Source organism: Pinus tabuliformis, chromosome 9, assembly GCF_031772625.1.
Source record: "Pinus tabuliformis cultivar Carrire ecotype Pingquan chromosome 9, CPIR1, whole genome shotgun sequence".
NCBI classification, from domain to species: Eukaryota; Viridiplantae; Streptophyta; class Pinopsida; order Pinales; family Pinaceae; genus Pinus; species Pinus tabuliformis.
Window position 1 is genome coordinate 1,013,437,241 of NC_142307.1, and position 27,670 is coordinate 1,013,464,910.

Genomic DNA, 27,670 nt, shown 5'->3' on the forward strand with positions numbered 1-27,670 from the left:
ATGTATATTGTTGCGTGTACTGGCTGGTTGACTGCAAAAAATTGATAAGATACCCTTAGTCCTCCACCTTCCTTGCTCCCAAAAACTCTCGGCTAGTGAGGGGTATCTTGGCTGGCTCAATCAACCTCTACATATTTCTGGCTACCCTCAAAACACGCAGTCTCTTCCTCTGCATGGTTGGTTGTGCTGTGAATCGTTGTTGGAAACTCCTACAATCTCTATGGAACAACCTCCCTAGAGTGGGCATGGATGGTCCCTGAAGTAGAGGTTGAATCTTTCCTGCAGAAGACTCATGGCTAAACAACCAGTAGACTCGCTATGAACCCGAGTGTACAAGAGTGAGTTTATTTGTCAAATAATCAGAATGAAAACAAAATGAGAGCTGATCTCTCTTGATAACTCCGTGGATCCCCTTAGCCTCATGTGGGCTCCTGCATCCACCCATTCGATTTCCCTCCAAGCATATCGAATAGCTAATTCAAGATCCTATGTGAGTGGCCCCCACATTCCACTAGCAGCTAAAAAAAGTCGATTTGGCACCTAAGTCCCTAAGTTGAAAGTGTGGAGCCATCTTCCTTAGTAAAAAATGAGCAAAATTTTGTAGCAGCACCATGTTACTAATGTATTTGGGAAGGGACATGACATGTTCTCATTTTGGAGTTTAGGTAAAGTATTGAATATTGGGTGAAAATGTTTCTCCATTAATAACATAACATACCATATGCAATAAAAAATTCCATTTCATAAATATGGGATGGAGGAGTTCATGGTATGTTAGACTTCCCTATATAGTAAGAGTTCAAACATCAAGGAGGAGTTCATCATATGTTAGACTACCCTATGTAGCAAGAATTCAAACGTGAGTTCAAACCAATTGTTTGTAGCTCTTTGCTAAACATATAGAAAATTTTGAAACATATGGACAATTGGTTTATTTGCTACATAAAATAGTTAAAGTTTACAAGTTCCTTTTTATGTGCCAATTTATGCGATTGTTATTTTGTGTGATTTTTAATGAAAGAAATGGATAATTATTATTATGGATTTAAGATATTTGTGGTTTATATCTTTTGATTTAGTTACCAGAGAATCCACAGTAAAAACCATTTTTTCGTCAACGTTTCAAATCCCAATCGCGATCCATCATCAGGACTTCTTGAATGATTGATAGTAGAAGAGCTTAATTTAGGGATTAATTAAGAAATTGTAGGTCTGCAGCTCTTCTTGCTATCTTCACTCTAAATTTTTCGAGTAAAATAATTTCACTCCATGTATCCCCTCTGTGTAGGGAAATGATTATGGATTTAAGACATTTGTGGTTTATATCTTTTGATTTAGTTACCAGAGAATCCACAGTAAAAACCATTTTTAGTCAACGTTTCAAATCCCAATCGGGATCCATCATCAAGACTTCTTGAATGCTTGATAGTAGAAGAGCTTAATTTAGGGATTAATTAAGGAATTGCAGGTCTGCAGCTCTTCTTGCTATCTTCGCTCTAAATTTTTCGAGTAAAACGATTTCACTCCATGTATCCCCTCCGTGTACGGAAATGATTATGGATTTAAGACATCTGTGGTTTATATCTTTTGATTTAGTTACTGGAGAATCCACAGTAAAAACCATTTTTTCATCAACGTTTCAAATCCCAATTGGGATCCATCATCAGGACTTATTGAATGCTTGATAGTAGAAGAGCTTAATTTAGAGATTAATTAAGAAATTGCAGGTATGCAACTCTTCTTGTTGTCTTTACTCTAAATTTTTCGAGTAAAATGATTTCACTCCATGTATCCCCTTCGTGTAGGGAAATGATTATGGATTTAATACATCTGTGGTTTATATCTTTTGATTTAGTTACCAAAGAATCCACAGTAAAAACCATTTTTTCATCAACGTTTCAAATCCTAATCGGGATCCATCATCATCACTTCTTGAATGCTTGATAGTAGAAGAGCTTAATTTAGGGATTAATTAAGAAATTGCAGGTATGCAGCTCTTCTTGCTATCTTCACTCTAAATTTTTCAAGTAAAATGGTTTCACTCCATGTATCCCCTCCGTGTAGGGAAATGACTATGGATTTAAGACATCTGTAGTTTATATCTTTTGATTTAGTTACCGGAGAATCCACAGTAAAAACCATTTTTTCGTCAATGTTTCAAATCCCAATTGGGATCCATCATCAGGACTTCTTGAATGCTTGATAGTAGAAGAGCTTAATGATTAATTAAAAAATTGCAGGTCTACAGCTCTTCTTGTTATCTTTACTCTAAATTTTTCGAGTAAAACGATTTCACTCCATGTATCCCCTCCATGTAGGGAAATGATTATGGATTTAAGACATTTATGGTTTATATCTTTTGATTTAGTTATCGGAGAATCCACAGTAAAAACTATTTTTTCATCAACGTTTCAAATCTAATCGGGATCCATCATCATGACTTCTTGAATGCTTGATAGTAGAAGAGCGTAATTTAGGGATTAATTAAGAAATTGCAGGTCTGCACCTCTTCTTGCTATCTTCGCTCTAAATTTTTCGAGTAAAATGGTTTCACTCCATGTATCCCCTCCGTGTACAGAAATGATTATGGATTTAAGACATTTGTGGTTTATATCTTTCGATTTAGTTACCGGAGAATCCACAGTAAAAACAATTTTTTCGTCAACGTTTCAAATCCCAATGGGGATCCATCATCAGGACTTCTTGAATGCTTGATAGTAGAAGAGCTTAATTTAGGGATTAATTAAGAAATTGCAAGTCTGTAGCTCTTCTTGCTATCTTTACTCTAAATTTTTCAAGTAAAACGATTTCACTCCATGTATCCCCTCCGTGTAGGGAAATCATTATGGATTTAAGACATCTGTGGTTTATATATTTTGATTTAGTTACCAGAGAATCCACAGTAAAAACCATTTTTTCATCAATGTTTCAAATCCTAATCAGGATCCATCATCAGGACTTCTTGAATGCTTGATAGTAGAAGAGCTTAATTTAGGGATTAATTAATAAATTGTAGGTCTGCAGCTCTTCTTGCTATCTTCACTCTAAGTTTTTCGAGCAAAATGATTTCACTCCATGTATCCCCTCCGTGTAGGGAAATGATTATGGATTTAAGAAATCTATGGTTTATATCTTTTGATTTAGTTACCGGAGATTCTACAGTAAAAACCATTTTTTCGTCAACGTTTCAAATCCCAATCGGGATCCATCATCAGGACTTCTTGAATGCTTGATAGTAGAAGAGCTTAATTTAGGGATTAATTAAGAAATTACAGGTCTACAGCTCTTCTTACTATCTTCACTCTAAATTTTTCGAGTAAAACGATTTCACTCCATGTATCCCCTCTATGTAGGGAAATGATTATGGATTTAAGACATCTGTGGTTTATATCTTTTGATTTAGTTACTGGAGAATCCACAGTAAAAACCATTTTTTGATTTAGTTACCAGAGAATCCACAGCAAAAACCATTTTTCGTCAATGTTTCAAATCCCAATCAGGATCCATCATCAAGACTTCTTGAATTCTTGATAGTAGAAGAGCTTAATTTAGGGATTAATTAAGAAATTGCAGGTATGTAGCTCTTCTTGCTATCTTCACTCTAAATTTTTCGAGTAAAACGATTTCACTCCATGTATCCCCTTTGTGTAGGGAAATGATTATGGATTTAAGACATCTGTTGTTTATATCTTTTGAGCTGCAGACCTACAATTTCTTAATTAATCCCTAAATTAATCTCTTCTACTATCAAGCATTCAAGAAGTCCTGATGATGGATCCTGATTGGGATTTGAAACGTTGACAAAAAAATGGTTTTACTATGGATTCTCTGGTAACTAAATCAAAAGATATAAACCACAGATGTCTTAAATCCATAATCATTTCCCTACATGGAGGGGATACATGGAGTGAAATCGTTTTACTCAAGAAATTTAGAGTGAAGATAGCAAGAAGAGTTGCAGACCTGGAATTTCTTAATTAATCCATAAATTAAGCTCTTCTACTATCAAGCATTCAAGAGGTCCTGATGATGGATCCCGATTGGGATTTGAAATGTTGATGAAAAAATGGTTTTTGCTGTGGATTCTCTGGTAACTAAATCAAAAGATATAAACCACAGATGTCTTAAATCCATAATCATTTCCCTACATGGAGGGATACATGGAGTGAAATCATTTTACTCGAAAAATTTTGAGTGAAGATAGCAAGAAGAGCTGTAGACCTGCAATTTCTTAATTAATCCCTAAGTTAAGCTCTTCTACTATCAAGCATTCAAGAAATCCTGATGATGGATCCCGATTGGGATTTGAAACGTTGACAAAAAAATGGTTTTTGCTGTGGATTCTCCGGTAACTAAATCAAAATATATAAACCACAGATGTCTTAAATCCATAATCATTTCCGTACACGGAGGGGATACATGGAGTGAAATTGTTTTACTCAAAAAATTTAAAGTGAAGATAGCAAGAAGAGTTGTAGACCTGCAATTTCTTAATTAATCCCTAAATTAAGCTCTTCTACTATCAAGCATTCAAGAAGTCCTGATGATGGATCCTGATTGGGATTTGAAGTGTTGATGAAAAATGGTTTTTACTGTGGATTCTCTAGTAACTAAAACAATGGATAATTATTTTTAATTGTGATGTTGAGAGGTGTATTTTTTAGTATAGGTGAGATGTTTAATTTCTTATGTTTCTAATTTGGAGTTGACATGTATCATTTTGTAACAAAAATAAAAGAAAACAATGTAGATTATAATAAAAATAAATATACATATTTTGTTAATTTTAATTAAAACATGACAAAACATTAATGAGATGTTATAAAAAAAAAATCAGTTCATTTCAGTAGGAAGAACCTTAGTTCAACCCCTTCAATCATTAGCCCGAATGTAAACTTTATCACCCTTGAATGTGCCAGAAAAGCAATATATTGCTTCCATGTCAATTGTCTCCATGTACACCATCGCTTCCTTGCTAATATGTAACCTGTAAAATATAAAAATTGAATTAAGCCTAGGAGCAATTGAGCCTAGAGTTTCTAGAAAATTTTCTTCCCAAAAGGATCAAAGTGACCTAGATTGGCATGAGATGGCTTGGGTTCAATAATGGTGGAATTTTCCTAATTTCTGGTGGTCTTAAGTGTCTAGATACATCCTCGTAGATATAGGAAAGTACTTTATAATGAGACTATCTCAAGGGTGAAGGAAGCAGAGAACATAATGAGAGAAATTATTCTAGAGAAATACCACTAGACCAGGCCAAAAATGTGATAGCAAAAATTTCCAAATGACTCATTTTGAGACTAGTTTTAAGACTAATAAAAAATATAACTTCCATAAGATATCTCTCATAAAGTATAATGATTGAATTGTAAAACTCTTTCCAGACATAATTGACTATGTTTCCTCAAAATTCTAAAAATTTCGATTTCTAAAACTTTGCTGCAAATGATATCGCAAAAAATCCAAGAAGATTCGTTCAAATACTAATTTCAGGATTAGTCACAACCCTTGTTTTCTAAATACTATATATTTAAACTTATAATGAAATGTAACATTACTTTTGATGACATATAACTTGATATTTCTTCTAAATTTTCTTAAAATTTCATTCTTTGAAACACCAAAAAAAAATCCAAAATATTTTAATTGAAAAAAATGTGTAAGATCATAAATTTTAATATCAAATGTTAAACAACAAATACCAATATATAAAGAGGAGATCCATTCCTTGATAAATAGATATAAGCTCTTTTAAAGAGAAAAAAAATATTTACAATAGGAAAAATGTACAAGAATAAAATAATTACTTTACATGAGACTCTGTATAAAGGTTAAAGCTTAACCAGAAAGGATTTTTAATATTAATTCATCATTATGTAACTAATAAAATATTGATCTCTTTTATATAAGGTTGGAAACATGTGAAAAAAAAGCCTTAGATAAATCCAAAGGAACCAAAAATAGATTAGGATAAGCCATATGGTTTCTTTGATATTGCTTATGTTTCTATTGTCCTTTCCACTAATCTCATTACATTTCTTTTCAAATTTGTTGTGGGGAAAGGAAAAATAATTGTCGGGGATTCTATGCTTTATGAATTCTTTTGAAAATAACCGCACATAGAAATTAAAAAAACTTGAGAGCTATTTGGAAACTCGACGATATGAAGAATTAAGTCAATAATAGTAAGTGTCCACCAGAAAATATTTTGTTAATTTCACTAATGAATCAAGTTTAAGAAGTGCTCTACTCGGATATATTTACATAAAATGTAATACTAAGTGTGACTTTAGAGAAAAAACACATCTTTTATTTAAAGATCTCTTTATAAATGTAGGAATTTTTTTTCTTAAATTGTTATTTATACACTAAGAATTTTTTCTTAAACTAAATATTAATGATATATGAGAATAATAATCATATCAAATACCAAATTTCAAAAATGAAATAGTAATAATAATATCAAAATATATATATAATTTAAAAAAAAATAATAATAATATTTATATAATAAAAAATTAAATGTTTAACCACAAAAAATCTATTTAATATAAACTGATAGCATGAAAAATTCTACATAATTCACTATCTGACCACAAATTCCTTTATGATCATATTACACACATGATCAATTATTATGATCAATTATTAACGAGGTTAATTATATACCAAGATTTCAAGTCGCACCATCTACATTACAGTTTCAATCTTGAGATCAAGTTTAATCGAATCCGATAAGCCACAAGAAGGAATCTTCATTAATAAAATTGTGAAGCCTCGTAACCTTTACTATCTTATAGACTTATTCATATGCCTATTATGGTAGGGCATCTTCTCCTCGTTTCACAGGATTTTTTTTTTACTTACTTATATGAGTCTTTTTTGAATTTTTTGACTTGGATTTATTCTTATTCTGTTTATACATAGATTTTTCCTATCTGCCTTGCAAAATAAATACATATGCATAAAACATTTTTCCCTCACTTAATTTTAGATTTTACAAATATATCAGAATTATTTATTCATAAAAACAATTACAAAATCTTATAAAATTCTATTTTATTTATAAAATCTTGTAAATTTAAATATTTAAAAACATTTTTTTTTTCCATTTATTCTTTAGAACTTAATTTTACATTTTTTTGCTAGTAAATTTACAATGATTAAATATAAAGTTAGAAGAAAAGTGAATTTTTCTACATTCATAGATGACTCCCTTATTTACTTGGTAATGTTTTCATGATTTATTCTATAAAGCTCTTATGATTTATTCTCTAAATCTCTCATACTTTTGTTTTTTCTTTATGAAAAAAATCTTTCTTATTCATAATTTTCCAAAACCTATTTTATAATAATTAAAAAAACTAAAATATTTAAAAATAAAGAATTAAAATTCTTTTTAAATGTTCAAGCTCTTTTTGTTTTATCTCCAAATCCTTGATTTTCTAAAAATGATTTGGAAATTAGAAAAAACATTGTAAATTTAACATATAATTTTTTAGAATTGATAATCATTCCTCCCCACACTCAAAATAAATCCAATAATATTTTTTAATTTAAATTTATAAAAAATATTATTATTTTAAAATAACTAAAATTATATATATAATTAATAATTATTATTAATATATAATTAAACATTTAAATTTACTTTACAATAAATAAAACTTTAATTAAATAAAATTACCCTTAATGATATATAATATAAACTTAAAAAGATCATGATTACTAAATATTTCTTATCTAAATTTCAGACAAATCTTTAGTCTCAGCAATACAATATAGATGTAATAGTAATTCTATTGTATAAGGGGATTACGCGGGAACTTTATAAATAGAATAGTAATTTTTTTGGTAAAGTACATAAATATTTATAAGGAAATGTCTCCGAACTTTATAAATCGAGTAAATATTTGTTATATTGTTTTTGTGAAATTACTTAAATATTTATGATAATGATCCATGAGATATGTTTCATTGGAAGTTGTAAATATTTGTTATGTTTTTCTTGACTTTGAATGTTATTGAAAGTTGTGATAAGATTTTTTGATAAATCTTTTACAAATGCATTCCTTTAGGAGTTTTGTATTATTATCATATCGAATGAAAAGATAGAAAAGAGAGACTTGGTGGTAAGGCAGATGTATGCATAATAAGTTTTATAAATAAGTTTAATTTATATTTTAATTTTGTAAATAAGTTTATTTTATTTTTTATTTATTAGGAACATTTCGCTCTTATGCGTCGTGCGCATATTGCATGATGTAGATTGGCGGGATGAACATAAACAGTTGCATGCATGATAGGGAGTTTGCCGAAGAAGTATGGACAAAAACAATTGCACAATCCAAATTCCAGGATAAAAAGAATTGAATTTAAATATATTTAAAGAAGTAGTTTAGATTAAAAGTAAAAAAAATTGAAATAAATATAGATTAATTTTATAAATTTATTATTAAAATAGATAAATATTTATAATATTAAATAATTAAAAAATATTTAATTAATACTTATATATAATAAGATTTCTTTTAATAATAACATATATGTGAGTAATACTTATTTGTTAAAATTAATAATAATAATAATAATAATATCACAATTAAAAAAACATAATATTAATATAATATATATCTTTAAAACAAAATTAATAAAAGTATAAGATTTATATAAAAAATGTCATTTTGATTTTGTTTTAATCTAATTTTATTTTAAATAATTAAGTTTTTTCATTTCATATAATTAAGTATTTTTTTTTATTAATTGGTAAGAATGGGTAAGATATTTTTAGAAAACATATTAGAATGTTAATATGAAATAAAATACCGTCCTCTTTTACTTTAATAATTGAAATGCAAATAACCGTGGTGGGGCTTTTGTTGGCAAGTGACATCTATTTCGACTTTATTTTCTGTTATTAATGCCTCCTCATTTTGGTCTGCACGTAGCACGGACGTCAAATCGTGTCAGGTTGCGTGTAGCTGTTATAAGGCTGTATGATTGTGCGGCATGAAGGTTTTTCCACACAAAATCTTGAAAAACTGAGAAAATATATTCTTAAAAACGCGTAGGATATTCAAAATTAAAAGTTTAACAACAAAGTACAAAAACATTAAACAACTTATTTAATATAAACGCATGCAGCTGTTCTAAGGCTGTACGATTGTCCGGCATGAAAGTTTTTCCACACAAAATATTGAAAAACTGAGAAAATATATTCTTAAAAACGCGTAGAATATTCAAAATAAAAAAATTTAACTACAAAATCATTAAACCACTTATTTAATATAAACTTAACCTATTTTTGGTTAAAATTCGCAAACACCCCTCCTAATAAATCAATCAAACTACCATTTTTCATTTAAATTTATTTTAAAATAACTAAATCTTCACATATATAATCTAAACTTGAAGAGTTTGCGGTGAGCAAATAGGAGGGCTAACCTATCTTTTTGCTAAATATTTAGCTATGAAGCTTAAGCCCTTTGTTGGCCATACAAAATCTTTTGTCAAAGACTCTTCATCGTGTATCAATGAGTTAAAGGGTATTACTCTTGATCCAGATGACAAGTTTGTGAGTTTTGATGTGGTCTCCCTTTACACTAACATCCCCATCAATAAGGCCATTGAAGTCATTAAGTGTATTATGGATCTTGATATGACTAGATTAGTTGACATTTGTCTCACCTCTACTTTCTTCTCTTTTGATAGGGAATTCTATCAGAAAACTTGTGGTGTCGCCATGGGTTCCCCTCTCCCTTGTGGTGGCTAATCTATCCATGGAGGATTTTGAATCAAAGGCCTTGACCTCTTCTCATCTTTTGCCTAAGATGTGGAAGAGGTTTGTAGATGACACTTGTGTCATCTAGTCCCATTGTAAAGAAGAATTGGCCTTGTTTTTCCTTCATCTTAATAATCAGTCTAGTTCCATAAAATTCACCATGGAATTTGAAAGAAATGGCAATCTGCCTTTCCTTGACGTCCTCCTTTCAAGGAATGGTGATGGCTCTTTTTCTCATCAAGTCTTTAGGACAGAGCAATATCTTCATGCTAATTCTCATCATTTCCTGGCTCAAAAGCTAGTGTTCTCAACACTTTAGCAACTATAGCTTTAAGAATTTCTGATGGAAACCATCTTAATGCTTAGAAAATGCACCTCCTGAATTTTTTCTTGAATAATGGATACAATAGACACCAGTGTACTAAGGCTTTCCTCAAAGCCAAAAAAGGTCCTTAGGATTGTTTTTCTGGTGTTCATCTCCCTTTTCTTGAAAGGACCACTAACAAAATTACGAGGATCCTAAGGAAGCATAAGGTTTCTTCAACCTTTAGACCTCTGAATACCATCTGGAGCTCCCTAAGATTTTCTAAGGACCCAATGGAGCCTAAAAATATGAAAGGTGTTTATGTTATCCCTTGCTCTTGTGGGAGCCCCTACAGAGGTGAGACAGGTCACTCAATTAATCAAAGGATTCCTGAGCATGCTGCTGACATCAAGTAGGGTAGGTCTCACTCCTCTGCTTTGGATGAACATGTAGATAAAACAAAATATCACATATGAATTGAGGATGCCCAAGTCATTGCCAGGATTAGTCATTTCCATCATCGAAAATTCAGGGAGGCCTTAGAAATCGAAAAAAAAACCCACAAATTTGAATAGAGACAATGGCTGAAATATTAGCAAAATTTGGGTCCCTATCCCGTCCTCCTAATTGTGTTTAGGTTTTTAAAGTGTCTTCTTGTCTTTGGTGGACTTTTGTTTCTTCTTAAGTTTTTTAGAAATTTCTATATTGTCTTGTTCTTGGACCCTTTATATATTTATATTTTTTGGTTTGTCTTTAATTTGATTGTAATACCTTAATACTTTAGTCTTTGGACCAGTTATATATTTATATTTTTTGGTTTGTGTTTAATTTGATTGTATTACCTTAATACTTTAGTCTCTCTTACTTTGATTATCTTTGGTTAAATTTTATTTATTTCTGATTTTCATTTTGTTTATTTTTAATGATTTCTATTTAGTTTAGTGTTACTCCTAAGAAATTGACTCCTTTACCTTTTTTCACTAAGCTCCTTAGTTAATGTTTATTATTTTTTCTATTTTAATTTGAAACTGATCCTAATCTTAATTATTAGAGCTCTTAATATTTAACCATATTATTTAAATAAATAATATTTTCTTAGCTAGCCATTTATGGTGGTTGAGAATTAATAATTTTTTTGATTTCATTGTTTGACCTTTTTTAATTAATTGTTTTATTTAAAAAATTAACAAAATTCTTTTATTTAATTAGTATAGATTATTTCTATTAATTAATATTATTAACATAGTCATGCTCTGCATCTTTATACACTAAATAGTTCATTTCTACCTAAAAATTTTGTTCTTTCATGACTATATCTTATTGAATTGAGACTTTTATGATCCATAACCATTTTAAAAAAAATTTCAGCTTAAATCACATATAGAAAACATTACATGTGATTTAGACCAAAACCCTTCTTAAAACTGGATATATCTTATCAAACTTCAGATAAATCTTTACTCTTAAAGCACATGAATACTTACAAGGAAATGCGCACGGAATTTATAAATTGAGTAAATATTTGTTATTTTTTTCCGTAAAAGTAGCTCGATATTTTTGACAATGAAGAGGAAATGAAGAAGATGCGTGACTATATGATAATGAAGAAGATGCGTGAGAGGATGGTTGTTTAGGAAATTTGGAGAAAGAATGGCGGAGTTGGTTGATTGAGCGCGATCTCAACTTTCTTTACACGTCAAACACCTAAGTTTTCGCTCAAATGGGGGGCGGTCGATTCAATTCATCTCCACAATGCTTGGGCCGGTATGACGTGTGATACAGTGCATGGTATAAGCTCCAACTGCAAGGGTTTATAAATAGCTTCATTAACAGACCAGAATTGTACCAGAATTTCCAAACAAGCGAAGGAATTGAATTGAGCCTGAGCCTGACATGATGATAATGGCTGTCAATATTCCTGCATGCAGGTTTCTGCTTCTGCTGATGCTAACGACGATGAGCAGGAATCAACTGTTATGCTCTTCTCAGGCAACCCCAACATCCTCTGGTAAGAACACGGTATGAATATGATATTCAAATCACGTGTCTCTTTATGTAGATGATGATAAGCTGTTCTTTTAGGTTTTTTACTAATTTAGTATTAGCTATGTCCACAAACAATATTTACTTGCTTTTTTTCAAAAGAATCAAGGTAGATAATCCTACAGAGTTCCATATATAATAGTTTGAGATTCTAAAGCTAAGTAGCGAGGCAAACAACAGACCATCCCAACACACTTACACTGATATGCCGTGATTAAATTAATATCTTCTTATTATTTTGTGTCTTGTTGGGTATTATGATTTGCAGGCACTCCGTATCCGTTTGTCACTGTGGATGGGCAGACAACAGCTTCAAAAACATACGAGTACATCGTAGTGGGCGGAGGAACGGCCGGCTCTGCTCTCTCAACAACGCTCTCGGCTAAGCATTCAGTTTTAGTAATAGAGAGGGGAGGATCTCCTTATGGAAATCCGGACATCGAAGATTTATCTAATTTTGGAAATATATTGCGTGAGACTGACAATTACACTTCTCCAGCGCAGACGTTTATTTCAGAGGATGGAGTGAGTTTAGCGAGAGCCAGAGTTCTGGGAGGTGCAACTGCTTTCAATGCGGGCTTCTACAGCAGGGCAAACCCTGAAATTGTGCGTAGGGCGCAGTGGGACGAGCGACTTGTAACAGAGTCGTATGAATGGGTGGAGAAGCAGATTACTTTTGAACCCTCTCCCCTCTCGCGTTGGTCGTCGACTTTCAGAAATGGGCTTCTGGAAGCAGGAGTTCTTCCGGATAATGGATATACGGTGGATCATGTGGAGGGAACCAAGACCAGCGCCTCCATCTTTGATAACAATGGCAAGAGACACACAGCAGCAGATCTTTACAAGTCTGCCAACCCAAACAATATCGTAGTCCTTCTCAACGCTACCGTAAGCAGGATTCTGTTCAATAACTCTACATCTCCAGGTAATAATTAATTCATCATAGACTTACTTTCAAATTACTCAGGCCATTCTTATACATGACTGCCATTTCACAACATTGGTTACCAATAAATTTATTTAATTACATCGAGACCTTTAAATGTACGTAGATTGAGTATTTTGATTATGTAAACTTCAGGAAAGAAGGGTGGCTCCTCTAGCTGGAAGCGGCCGGAGGCCAATGGAGTAGAATTCACGGACGAAAAGGGTCAGTCTCATCAAGTTTTTCTCAAAAAATGGTCACCTTCTAGTGAGGTAATCCTCTCTGCCGGAGCCCTAGGCAGCCCCCAGCTGCTGCTGTTGAGCGGAATCGGCCCATCTCAACATCTCAAAGAATTCAATATTCCTTTAGTTCTAGATTTACCTGCAGTAGGCCAAGGGATTCAAGACAACCCCCGTGCAGGCCTAAGCGTGCAATCCCCTATACCCATGAATCTCTCCAGCATACAGGCAGTGGGTATCCTTCAGGGCTCTAAAAATTACATCGAGTCCAGCTGTTTCGTCCAACCGGCTAATGGCAGCGTGCAGTATAGTGGCAACCTATTTGAGAAACTGGCGTTTCCATTATCGAGGGGAGAGCTTCGGCTACGCACCAAGGATCCTCGAGACAATCCGTCTGTTCGATTCAACTACTATTCGCACCCAGAGGACGTGCAGAGAGCCGTGGATGGCGTGAGGGTGATAGCCAAAATCCTCAAGACACCGTCTCTGCAGAACTTTACGTATCCAGCAGCTAATGGTTCGACCAGCTCGCCTCAGTTTCGCTTCATTGGGCCGCCATTGCCAAACAACACCGACGACGATGCAGCCGTGACTCAGTTCGTGAATCAGACGTTGAACACAATGTGGCATTTCCATGGAGGATCTCATGTTGGGTCTGTGGTTAACCAGCAATATCAGGTGATTGGGGTCGACCGTCTCAGGATTGTGGATGGCTCAACATTCGAAGATGCTCCTGGAACAAACCCACAAGCCACCACTCTGATGCTTGGAAGGTAATTATAATAAATTTAATATTTCGATTGGTTGTCTATTTATTCGTATATAAAAATGGCAACCATTATATTGTGGTGCATACAGGCGTGTGGGTTTAATCGCGACCATTTTGTTGTGGTGCATGCAGGTATGTGGGATTGCAGATTCTTGGAGAGCGGAACAAATGAGGTTATTATCCATTGGCAATGGCAGAACCGACCTCACGTCATGAATTTCCTTGGAGCTGTGCACCATCTATCAATAAGAGAAAATGAAATAATTATAAATTGAATATGTGTAGCTGCAAGAAAGTCATTCAACGTTAGGTTAGGATTGACATGAACATGTTTGAAAATGTAATATCATTAGCCTTAGTCTAACTAGACTATTTTTCCATAAAATAATGGAAATTTTGGTTTATTTTAATAAAATTTCGTAAAAATTTTTCTAAATCCAAATTATAACGGTCAAACTTTAATATTTTGGGTGTCTTAGAGATTTTGATGATGCTGAATTTATTTCCATCATCAAAAACATGATTTAAACACCAAAAGTTTTTGAATTTTTTTGCTCGTATTCGGACCACTTTTACCCATCCAGTCAATTCCTAGTCTCCTTAAACAACTCCATATCAAACAACTCCATATCATTATATTTGATTCATTCTCTCTTCAAATTTAAAAAAAAAATAAAGTATTGAATTGTGAAAAAATGCTTCCTTATCACAAATGGCATTTTTATCTCAATTGCTGATTCGACAATCAGAGAGGGCGCAGTCAATTATTTGACCAAGACCATGTCCCTCTAATTGATGATTATTCCGCTAATCAAGGGTATTATAAACATATTTTATTATTCAATTGTTTTGATTTTAGTTGATTTTTTATAACCATTGTAGATCTATCTTAATCAACATAGAACATCAGTTGAGAAAGATTAAATTTATTCACATGCAATTTTTTTAAAGTGCAAAATACAATGTGTTATTTTTCATTGTTTAAATTGTATTTTTAAATGCTAAATAAAATATATATAAGTGCAAATGCAAATTTTAACTATAAAAACTTAATTTTTTTCTATATATAAATATATATGAAGTTGATATGACATAAACTAGTTCCCGTAGATCTTCAAATAATTTAGTTAAATTTTTTGATAAAATATTTTTGAAAATGATAAGATTTAAACATGTGATTCACACAATTTTTTTTTTTTAACTTCTAATTATTTAAAACATGTTCTTTTTTTAATTATAGCTAACATTATTTTTTATTTAGAACATAATTTTTTTTTTCTTATTTTTTTATTTATTTATTTATTTTAAAGGGGCAGATGGACAAACTTATACACCCCTCATACTGAGTTGTAGAATAAGCCTCTTGGCTCAATGACCCTCTCTATTCAATAAGAAAAAGAAATGTAATTTTCTTAAAGTTATATCATCATCAAGATATATATATATATATATATATATATATATATATATATATATATATATAAAATAAAATTTTATATTATATAAATAAAAGAATTGTAATAATATTATTATTTAACATTATTTTAGGTTGTAGGCTAAGATATTTAAAAATTAATATTATTTTAGGTTAAGATATTTAAAAATTAATATAATTAAATAACATATGTGGAAAAAAATATTGTATTGGCAGGGAGGAGTTCATGTTATGTTGAATTTCTTGTGTAAGATATATTTGAAAATTCATACGTGCATAATATTTTAAATTAAATGATTGATAAATGTTAATAGACATTAATTCATGATAAATATCAACACATTTACTCTTACATATATTTCAAGTTGTCCAAACTATATAAAAAAAAGCCAAAATTAAATAAATTATAATTTTATTTTCAATTATTATTATTAATAATTAAAAAATATATATGAATTAAACAACATTCTTAACCATAAAGATGCATTGTTATTTATCATGGAAAATTTTCACTTGTAAATAGCTTTCATTACAATATTATGACCAATACTATAAGATATATCAATATGACAAGAACATCTTATTTATTTAATTAATTAAAAATAATTTTGAACAATTAATTTTTATATATTATTATGAAATTCCAACATATCTTATAAAAATTAAATCTCCATTATGTATTTAATAATTACTAATATTAAATTATTTTTTTATAAAATTTATTCTAAATAAATATACATATGAACATAATAATTATATTAATTACTTTTAATATTCTTTTAAATAAAATATTGAATAATATGTGAAATTGTTTCTCAATTAATAACATATCATATCAAGAAAAAATAAACAGCATGCCATAAACATGGCAGGGAAGAAATAATCGTATGTTAGAGTTCAAACGTGATGTTTAATAGGTCATCGTTTGTGGCCCTTTGTGAAACATAGGTACAATTGGTTTAATTGCTACATAAAATAGTTAAAGTTTATATGAAAAATTATGTGATTGTTAATGAAAAATTAATAATTAATTTTAATTGTTATTTTGAGAAAAAAAAAAGAAATTATTTTAATGTTTACGAGATTGAAGATAGTTTATGAAACAGATTTATGGAATATATTTCTTCTTCATCTACTTGATGAATTCGGTCTCTAGTTGCTAACGTATTTGCATAATTTTTTCTATTGTCTTTAAAGGCCTTACATTCTAAAATGAAATGTTTTTTTGTTTCCACTTTTTAGGAAAAACAAAAAATGCATACTGTTTCTTCACACACTTCTTAATTTTTTTTTTTGTTTTGTTTTTTTTTTTTTTTAATTTAGAATTGGTAAATATATGTTTGTAAATAAAAGTAAAATATTTTTTAAAGAGAAAATTGTATAAGTTATAATAAAATAAAAATATAAAATATAAAATTTTCTCATTTTAAGTAAAACATGATAAAAGATCAATGTGGTGTTATAATTGTTTTCTTTAATTTTAGTAGGAGGAACTTCAATTTAACATTCTTCAATAGTTGACCTATGATGCAGGAGCATGAGGCTTGAAGACAAAAGACTTCGAATTTTATTCCAAAAATACAAAAAAAGTTTACAAGCAAAGGTGTGGGAGCTTTTAGCTGTCACTTTACAAAGCTTTCCAGATAGGATTTGAGCTAGAATTCAGTGATTTGAATTATCTTGTAATTAATTCAAGTATGTAGGCTTAATTGAGATTTGTGAGGAGAATATCATGCAGATTAGATGTTATCTAGAATTAGGCACATTCGATCCATTGATTTAGGATCTTATTGTTGTATGTGCAAGTATTTATGTAAGTTTTGAATTAGTAGAATATGATTTTTGACAGATTTTGGCTGAGGAGGATTAGAATGTAAAATTTGGAATCTCTCTGTATCTCTGTGAACAATGTGCATGAATGGTCAAATCCTGGAGGCCTCTTAATTTTCCTTCAAAATATTTCTGAGTTTGGTTGATTTTTAGTTTGAACCCGTTAGAATTAGATTTGTATAATCTTGTGTTGTCACATCTAAATCTTCACTCACTGTGCATTGAAATAACCTAGATGTATTCGAAATCACAAAATATAATTTAGAGATAGACTAAACTTGGCGAAAGTGCTAACTCTGACGGGACAAGGAAACCGTGACAAATTCGTGAGAAACCCATGAGAAGATCTGAATTGTCCGATAAACAGATCCAATAGATCTAATGGTCATCACGTGCCAACAAGTGCATACGTTAATCAGAATAGAAGAGCAGTCTTCGTAGGTGTAAGCAGTATCTCGCGCGGTCTCAAAGTGGTAAATGGTATTTTGCAAATTCACGCGATTAACCTAAGGGGTTGACACATAGCACAGGAAAACTACTTTTCTCGCGCACTCTTGACTTGTTATGCATCGTGCAATATTTCATGTGATATTACGCAATAGCCATTGGATCAAGCGGGATTGATTGACGATGGAGATCGACTAAGCTAGTTGGCGAGCAGATGACGTGATAGCCGTTCAGTTAGATGGGTCAGATCTGAAGGTGATCAAGTCAGAAGATGCACGTGAATTAATTTAAATTTTGGACGCGATAAGGTTATGAATTGGGGTTTAATTCCTTTTGGTTCCGTGGAAAAATTGAAGGTTTTCCTTACATAGGGTAAATTAAATAGTTCTTCTATTTTAGTAGAATCACTAAAATTAGAGGTTGATGATTGATACTCCAAAGGAAATCTGAGAAGAAGTTCCACCTAAACTTGAAGGAATAGTTTCTAGTTTTGAACGATTATCCTTAACACCTGCAACCATCCCACCATTAGTGGTATTAGAGCAACCTATTGACACTGAGCAGGATCTCAAAGATTAGAAAAAGAAATCCAACATTGCTTTTATAGTTGCAAGAAGATGTGGTGGTGGTCAAAGAAGAGGAAACCCATTTGCAAATGCTGAAGTGTTGGAAGCTATGAAACAGATGCAAGCTGGATTAGAAGCAGTGAAAATTGGAAATCAAAGAAATGCAGGTGCTCGAGATGTCAGTGAGCCTGAAGTTGAAGCTGTGGATGAAGAGGGACCTACAGAAGTTACTCCTGAAATTAGATTCTTTAAATCAGTGTTGGGATCCACATCTAAACCCAAATTTGAGGTTTCAATTTATACAAGAGTTTAAATCTTGAGGATTTGATAGACTGGATTAATGATAGGGATAAATTATTTGATTATGAAGAAATGGAAGAAGGAAAGAGAGTGAAATTTGCTATCACAAAATTGAAAGGACATGCAACACTTTGGTGGGATGGAGTGCAGGCAGAAAGAAGGAGACTTGGTAAGCAACCAATTAAAAATTTTAACAGGATGGTGGCAAAGTTGAGAGGTAAGTTTTTGCCAAGTGATTATCAACTTTAATTATTTAGATAGATGCATAATCTTAGACACAGGTCTTTGACAGTGAAAGAACACACAAGAATTTTACAAAGTGAGCATAAGAACTGGACAAATTCAGGATATAGACGAGAATGTGGCAAGATATATAAATGGTCTCAGAATGGAGATCCAAGATGAGACAAGTGTGTTGTTTCCTAAAACAGTACAAGAGGCTTATCAGATGGTATTGAAGGCTGAACAAAAACTCATGAGGAAGCGATTTGCTAGAAGTAGAGGTACTTTCCGAGGAAGAGGAAGTCAAGGTAGTAGAGGAAGACCTACAACACCTATAGATGGAGCTAGTAGTAGCTCGAATCAGCATACACCCATAGAAGGTGATGCAAGTGGCAAAAGGAGTTTTTCCAGAGGAAGAGAAATCAGATGTTACAGATGTAACAAGCTGGGACACAAAGCCTATGAGTGCCTAGAAAATGCAGGGACAAATAAGAGAAATCCAATTGTTGCTCAGACTAAAGAGGAAGTAGCAAAGGTGTCAGAAGAAGAAAATTTACTAGAGAAAGGGGAATATTTGGTAGTTAATAAAGTTTTGTTAAAGCGAGCAAAGGAAGTTGTTGAACCAACGCAGAGAAAGACTTAGTTCAGGATTATGTGCAAATTTCAAGGAAAATGTTGTCAAATGATAATTGATAGTGGCAGCACTGATAATTTGGTCTCTACAAAAGTGGTGGAAAAGTTGAAATTAAAGAAAAATAAACATCCAACACCTTACAAGGTGTCATAGATCCAAAAAGGACATCAGTTGTTAGTGAATGAACAGTGTGAAGTGGAGTTGAAGTTGGGCAGATACAAAGACAAAATTCTGTGTGATGTGATGCATATGGATGTGTGTCACATATTGCTGGGAAGACCTTGGCAGTATGATAGAGGAGCTATGCATGATGGGAAAAAGAACACATGCAAATTTGGTAAAGATGGTATTAATCATGCATTTCTTCCTATGGAGGAAGATGATGCATCAAGAAAATCTAATCCAAAGACTCTATTGCTGAGTGGAAAAGAGTACTTGCAGTAGATTGAAGAGGATGAGGTAAATTTTTCATTGATTTGCAAACCCAAGGTAATAACTACTTCTACCAAAATTTCTGATTTTCCAATTGAAATTCAAGAGATGTTGGAAAATTATTGTGATATCATTGTAGATGATTTGCCTAATGAGTTTCCATCCATTAGAAAAACCAGTCATCATATAGATTTGATTCCAGGGGAAAATTTGTCAAATAAAGTAGCTTACAGGATGACTCCCGCAGAAAATGAAGAAATCAGAAAATAGGTTTAGGAACTGTAACATAAAGGATTGATTAGAGAGATTTTGAGTCCTTGTGCAGTGCTAATAGTGTTGAGTCCAAAGAAAGATGGAGGCTGGAGAATGTGAACTAATTCAAGAGCAATCAACAAAATAACGATCAAGTACGTATTTCCTTTACCGAGAATTGAATACTTGATGGATTGTTTAAGTGGAGCAAGATATTTTACAAAGCTAGATTTAAAAATTGGGTATCATCAAATAAGGATTAAAGAAGGAGATGAATGGAAAACTACTTTTAAGACAAATGAAGGACTGCATGAATGGATGGTAATGCCTTTTGAGTTATCAAATGCTCCTAGTACATTTATGAGGATTATGAATGAAGTGCTGAAAGAATTTATTGGTAAATTTGTAATAGTATATATGGATGATATATTAGTTTACAATAGATCTAAAGAGGAACATATGAGACATCTGAATTATGTCTTATAGAAGTTGCAACAAGAAACGTTACTGCTAAATTTAAATAAATGTTCATTCATGAAGGAAGAGTTGGTATATTTGGGTTTTGTTGTTTCTGCTAATGGATTAAAGATGGATCCAGAGAAGGTAAAGGCAATCATAGAGTAGCTTGCACCGAAAAGTGTTTTTGAGGTAAGAAGTTTTCATGGTCTTGCTATTTTTTATAGAAAATTCATAAGGAATTTTAGTAAGATCAATGCTTCTCTTATTGACACTAGAAGGAAGGATAAAAAACCATTTAAATGGACTGTTGACATAGAAAAGAACTTCCAGCTATTAAAAAGAAAGATCACTGGAAAACCTGTTTTAATTTTGCCTCATTTTAATAAACATTTTCAAGTGAAATGTCCTGCTAGTGGAGAAGCTATTAGCGTTGTTTTAAGTCAGGAGGACAAACATATAGCTTATTTTAATGAAAAACTAAATGAATCGAAGAAGAAATATTCTTCCTATGATAAGGAATTTTATGCAGTTGTGTAGTCATTGAAAAAGTGGAGACATTACTTGATGTCTAAGGATTTTATACTTTATTTAGACAATCATGCATTGCAATACACTATGCAACAACCAAAGCTTAGTCAGAAACATGCAAAATGGTAGAACATCTTCAAAGTTTTAATTTTGTATTGAAACATATAAATGGCTAATCAAACAAGGTAGCAAATGCCTTAAGCAGAAAAAGTATCCTAGTTCAGGAAATTCAAATTCAAGTGTTGGGTTTTTATTTTCTTAAAGAATTATATGAGAAATATTTTGATTTTGAAGAGGCATTTGAAGCTTGTAAAAATTCTGTTTTGTTAGACATAAGTAAGTGGATAGATTTTTTCTTGCAAGAAGGATTGTTATTTAAAAGAAATCAGTTGTGCATACCAAATTTCTCTATGAGAGAAAAGTTAATCAAGGAGAAACATAGTGGTGGAATTGGAGGACATTTTGGTGCAGACAAGACTTATGAACAATTGAATCGGTTTTATTTCTGGCCGAAGATGACATATGAAGTGGAGAAGTATGTAAAAAATTATAAAGTCTATCAGTATGCAAAGGGAAGGAGCCAAAACATAGGCTTGTATGTTCCATTACCTATTCCAGATAGACCTTGGGATATGGTAAGTATGGACTTTGTTTTGGATTTACCAAAAACTCAAAAAAGAAATGATTCAATTTATGTTGTGGTTGACAGATTTTCTAAAATGGCACATTTTATTCCATGTTATAAAACTAGTGATGCTACTCACATTGCTAATATGTTTTTTAAGAAGATTGTAAGGTTGCATGGGTTACCTAAGAGTATTGTTTCAGATAGAGACACCAGATTTGTTGGTCATTTTTGGAGGACCTTGTGGAAGAAACTTGGTACTAAACTGAGTTTCAGTTCAGCTTATCATCCTCAGACTGATGGACAGACTAAAGTTGTAAATAGAAGCTTGGGTAATCCTCTGAGGAGTCTTGCAAGTGAACATCCAAAACAGTGGGATCAAATTTTTACACAGGCTAAATATGCTTATAATGATTCTCCTAACGGGAGTACAGGGCAGAGTCCATCCTATATAGTTTATGGAATGCACCCAAGAGGAGTGTCTGAATTAAGAGACTTGGGAAAAGATGAAATGATGAAATAAACTAAGATTTCAACAGGATAGCAACATAAAATAAAAAATAAGAGTAGATTTGAATAAGAGATAAGTTAATTTTGAGGTTGGAGATTTGGTTTTAGCACACCAGAGGAAGGAAATATTTCCAAAAAGGGAGTATAACAAGTTAAAATTTAAGAAAATTGGACCATACAAAGTCATGAGGAAATTTTCTACAAATGCATATGAAATTAAATTACCCCCTGACATTGGAATATCTCCACTTTTCAATGCTACTGAATTGTACAGGTATGAAAATAGAAATGCAGATGATACAACATAAGATAAATAAGAACAAGAGGTTGACTGGGTAAAACAGTTACCTCCAGCAAAAGCATTGTAGCCAGAAAATATTTTAGACAAGAGATTGTTTAAAAAGACAAGAGGATAGGAGTATTTTTAGTATTTGATCAAGTGGAAGGATCAACCAATTGCTGATGCTACCTGGATGACAGATGCCATGCTATAGAAGTTGGGCAGTTCTGTAGAAGAGCTCATGGACAGGAGCCCATGAAGAATTTTGTCCTCAGGAGTCTGATGCAGGAGCATGAGGCTTGAAGACAAAAGACTTCGAATTTTATTCCAAAAATACAAAAAAAGTTTACAAGCAAAGGAGTGGGATCCTTTAGCTGTCACTTTACAAAGCTTTCTAGATAGGATTTGAGCTAGAATTCAGGGATTTGAATTATCTTGTAATTAATTCAAGTATGTATGCTTAGTTGAGATTTGTGAAGAGAATATCATGCAGATTAGATGTTATCTAGGATTAAGCAGATTCGATCGATTGTTTTAGGATCTGATTTTTGTATGTACAAGTATCTATGTAAGTTTTGAATTAGTAGAATAGCATTTTTGATAGATTTTGGCTGAGGAGGATTGGAATGTAAAATTTGGAATCTCTCTGTATCTCTATGAATACTGTGCATGAATGGTCAAATCCTGGAGGTCTCTTAAATTTCCTTTGAAATATTCCTGAGTTTTGTTGATTTCTAGTTTGAACCCTTTAGAATTAGACTTTGTATAATTTTGTGTTGTCACATCTAAATATTCACTCACTGTGCATTGAAATAACCTGGATGTATTTGAAATCACATAATATAATTTAGAGACAGAATAAACTTGGCGGAAGTGCTAAGTCTTGGCGGAACGAGGAAAACCTGACAAATTCATGAGAAACACAGGAGAAGATCTTAATAGTCCGATTGACAGATCTAATGGTCATCGTGTGCCAACAAGCGTAGATGTTAATCAAAATAGAAGAGTGGTCTTCATATGTGTAAGAAGTATCTCACGCGGTCTCAAAGTGGTAAATGGTATTTTGCAAATTCATGTGATTAACTTGAGGGGTTGACATGTAGCACGAGAAAACCACTTTTCTCATGTGCTATTGACTTGTTATGCATCGTGCAAGATTTCACGTGAGATTATGCGATAGTCATTGGATCAAGCAGGATTGATTGACGGTGGAGAACGAAAAAGCTAGTTGGCGAGTGGATGACGTGATAACCGTTCGATTAGACAGGTCAGATTTGATGGTGATCGCGTCGGAAGATGCACGTGAATTAATTTAAATTTTGGACATGATAAGGTTATGAAATGGGGTTTAATTCCTTTTGGTTCCGTGGAAAAATTGAAGGTTTTCCATATATCAGGTAAATTAAATAGTTCTGCTATTTTAACAGAATAACTAAAATTGGAGGTTGATGGATGATACTCCAAAGAAAATTTGAGAAGAAGTTCCACCCAAACTTGAAGGAATAGTTTCTAGTTTTGAACGATTATCCTTAACACCCACAACTAGCCCACCAACCTAAAAAATGTAGTGTCTTTTCTTTTTCTTTAAAATTCACAACTCTTTTTTTATTATTTTAACTATTATTTTCCTTATGAGGTCTATTTGAGACTACAAAATTCCCCATAATTCCCTCTATTATTTATATCTCTTGTTTTTATTGGTTTTTGAGTAGTTGTCTGCAAATTACAAGCTCCTATGGGTTGTTTCAACCCATATCCATAGCCAAGACTCAAATATGATACTTTTTATATTAAAAACTTGAATTTGGAAACTTGATTGCTCCCAACTAGTGGATTACAAGGTGACTAGAGCTTGTGGTCGCTCCCTACTAGTGTTCCTCGGTGCAACTAGTATACACCTTGCCACTTTTGTGGGAGAAACTGTCTTCATAACTTAGCCTTTTGATGAGATTTGCATGGTTTTATGAGGCTTGGATCAATCTTCATTTTTTCATGGAGGGTCAAGTATGAACTAGATGTGATCTAAATATTCTCACTTTCAAGAAATCTAATTGCATATCTTGTACCTTGTGCTAGTTTGTGTGAGATATTTTCCTCTGGTTTCCTCATTTGGTGATATAGCACCTGATCATTAAGATGACATTGTGAAATTGATATGATCTTCCTAGGTAGTATTTGTGTTCTTTTGATTTAGAATATTGCAAATAAAACTGAGTTGTGTGGCATTTTATTTCATGATCCCTTGTTTAGGGTTTGGGATTGTTTCCCCATGTAGATCATTCTAGGTGTAGTTTTTGGCTACCTACATTAAGTTATAGATTGAATTCTTTTTTGTGTTGCAAGTGAATTTTTTCTTTTTTCTTGCTTTAATAAGCCATACTTCACATATTTTTCTTTCAAAGCCATAATTTCCTACTTTTGAGTTTTTTCTTTGTGCTTTTGAATTTGCATCTTGAGAGTGATTGACTTGATTTGAAAGTTTTTTAGTGAATTGTTTTCTTTTGTGTATTTTATGAATACAAAGAGATCATTAAGAAATATTGTGAGGTTTTACTTATCACTTGGAAGAAGAAAAAATATATATACTCTTCCTCTAGCTAGTTTTCATTGAATTAGAAAAGCAATTGCATTTTTCATATAACATGCATAATACATTGGTTTTATGTCTCTTACACACAATCTTAGTTGCACTCTATACCCTTGAGTAAGAAATATCCATCAAATAAATAACTAATAAAATGAATTTAGAATTTTTTATTATAACACATCAATAATATCATAGGGGTATATATCCCCGAAATAGGTTAGGAGAGGACACTCCTCATATCTACAAAATTAAAACTAGTGTAACTAAAGAGTGTAAATCCATTATCACATCAAATTCTTGTTGAAAATGTCGTCTTACATGATATTTAAATATGTGGCCACATTGGGAACTTGTGTAGTGACATCCCCATTCCCTTGCTATTGGCGTTCATTGAATTTTCCCCATTAATGGGAATATTGGAGAGTCATATGGCTCACTTTAAGAAATATTTTAAGAGGTTTTGAACTTAGTTTCCCTACATATGCATATTGTAACACCCTCCTCCCACATTTACCCAAGAAACCGGATAGTCGGGGTAAACATGTAAAGAGAGGCCACTATGATATGTTTCGACATCCTAAATCACCTTAAGGAAGTGGACTCGATAGAAACACACCATACAAACATCCAACATCATCAAAAAAACCCTCAGAGGGCAAGTCAGTCACTCAGACAGCCTGTCCCTGGGTCCCACTATTGTTTTAGGTTTCTTGGGCCATAGTCACTCTCATGCTATGGGTAAGGGAATGACCAAAAACCTAAAGTCACTCTCACAGGCCTGCCTGCCGGTGACTATGGACCAAAATTGTCATTGTTGTGTGAGCGACCCTGGGATTTAAGCCACTTTTTCAGGCCCAGAGCCGAGGTCAGTGCCCAGAACTGATCCACCTCTTCAACTCAGTAAAGTAACATGGAAATGACATTATTAAAGAAAATACTTATTCAAGACCTTGAATGGATCCCTACTAGCCATGACATGCATTTCGTCAAACATATCATTGACATGTAATCTATAGGTGTAAATAATAGAGTTAAGTGTAGGGACCTCATACTTATCTGAGAATTTCTGTGTACCGTTGTTCCCTTATACCATTTTCTGCAATATCATCTATTGGGTCATAGACATATTATGCATTCATTTACAAGTAAAAACATGCTGAGAGACATACATAATTGTTGTCATAAAATGTTCATATAACCAACATAATAGGAACAAAAATACAATAAACATATCAGCCATCAAATGGAATGGATTTCTCATTAATGAATGCAGTGAACCAACTAGAGATGAGACTACCATGTTCCAACCGACCGTAGAATGGTTGAGCCAAATTTCTCTTCATCCATTCACCCTTGTGCCATATTCCAACCATGAATGTGGGATCTCATAGAACACATAAATCAAAACTCATCTAGGGCTTCTAGAGGCCATCCACCTCAACCCATCAAACAATGATTTCACCTCACTATCATAGATCACCAAAACCATCTCTAGATTGGTCTTCATCCTAGCCATCTAGGGCTCTAGAGCATTTGTTCCAACCAAAGATCCAGGACTAGTAACTCAACCCATAGCTGCCACCAGGCTCTAGAGCGTTTGTCCAACAAAGGCTCCAGGACTAGTAACTCAACCCACAAAGGGCCCCAGAGCATTTGTCCAACCAAGGCTTCAAGACTAGTAACTCAACCCAAGCTGTTATAGGACTACAGAGTGTTTGTCCAACCAAGGCTCCAAGAAATAATAACTCAACCCAAGCTAAGGAAACATGAGAACTAACAAAAACGAAAAAATGAAAATAAACCCACTATCACCATGGCTATCTAGGAAATGACATGGCTAGGCATTCCACTATCAATCTAGGCAATCCTCCATGCCAATGACAGATCACAACCAAGAATCCACATGCATATGCCATGCATGCCACAACTAGTGAATAAATCATACATGCAACTCAGGTCTACAAGCAAATATGTTGTAGTTGCTGATACTAATGCCTTCTTGCGCTTTTCTTCTCTCCCTTTGCTTTCTTGCTCCAAAAATCCAAGTATGTCACACCCTCCAAGAGTGCTCCAAGAAAACTCTATGTACCCAAGAGTATGAGAGAGAGAATAATGAGAGAGAGCTACAACAATGAAATGAAAAAAAGCTACCAACTGATCCTCATAAGCCTTTTTATGAATGAGGCCTCTATTTTCTTCATTTTCCTCCTCACATGCAACCTATGAACATTCACCTCCTTTTTCTCCTAATTTCCATTATTTTCATAAAGAAATGTACCAAAATGCTTTTTAATGCCTTATCCATATTCTTTTCCAGTTTCCTTAGCCATAAACAACCAAATGAACACACCTAGGATGTCCTGGCCAACATTCAGCTGGAATAAGTTTCCCCTTCATCTGTGGTTATTGTTTTTAACATTTATTACATGGAATTTTCATGAGGGATGTTACAACCCCCCACCGGGGACACTGTCCTCAGTGTTCAATCACATATATACC

The 27,670-nt window shown here is 32.6% G+C and overlaps 1 protein-coding gene across 1 annotated transcript in view; it reads left to right on the forward strand.

The window, feature by feature from the left end:
• The window catches only part of LOC149152149 ((R)-mandelonitrile lyase-like), a 32,950-nt gene extending 18,714 nt beyond the window's left edge, over positions 1-14,236 (forward strand). Inside the window, exons 3-6 of the mRNA XM_089443391.1 lie at positions 12,017-12,077; positions 12,400-13,056; positions 13,213-14,068; positions 14,197-14,236. Of these exons, the coding sequence (XP_089299517.1) occupies positions 12,017-12,077; positions 12,400-13,056; positions 13,213-14,068; positions 14,197-14,236 (1,614 nt within the window). The remainder of the gene's footprint in view (positions 1-12,016; positions 12,078-12,399; positions 13,057-13,212; positions 14,069-14,196) is intronic.
• The last annotated feature ends 13,434 nt before the right edge of the window (positions 14,237-27,670 follow it).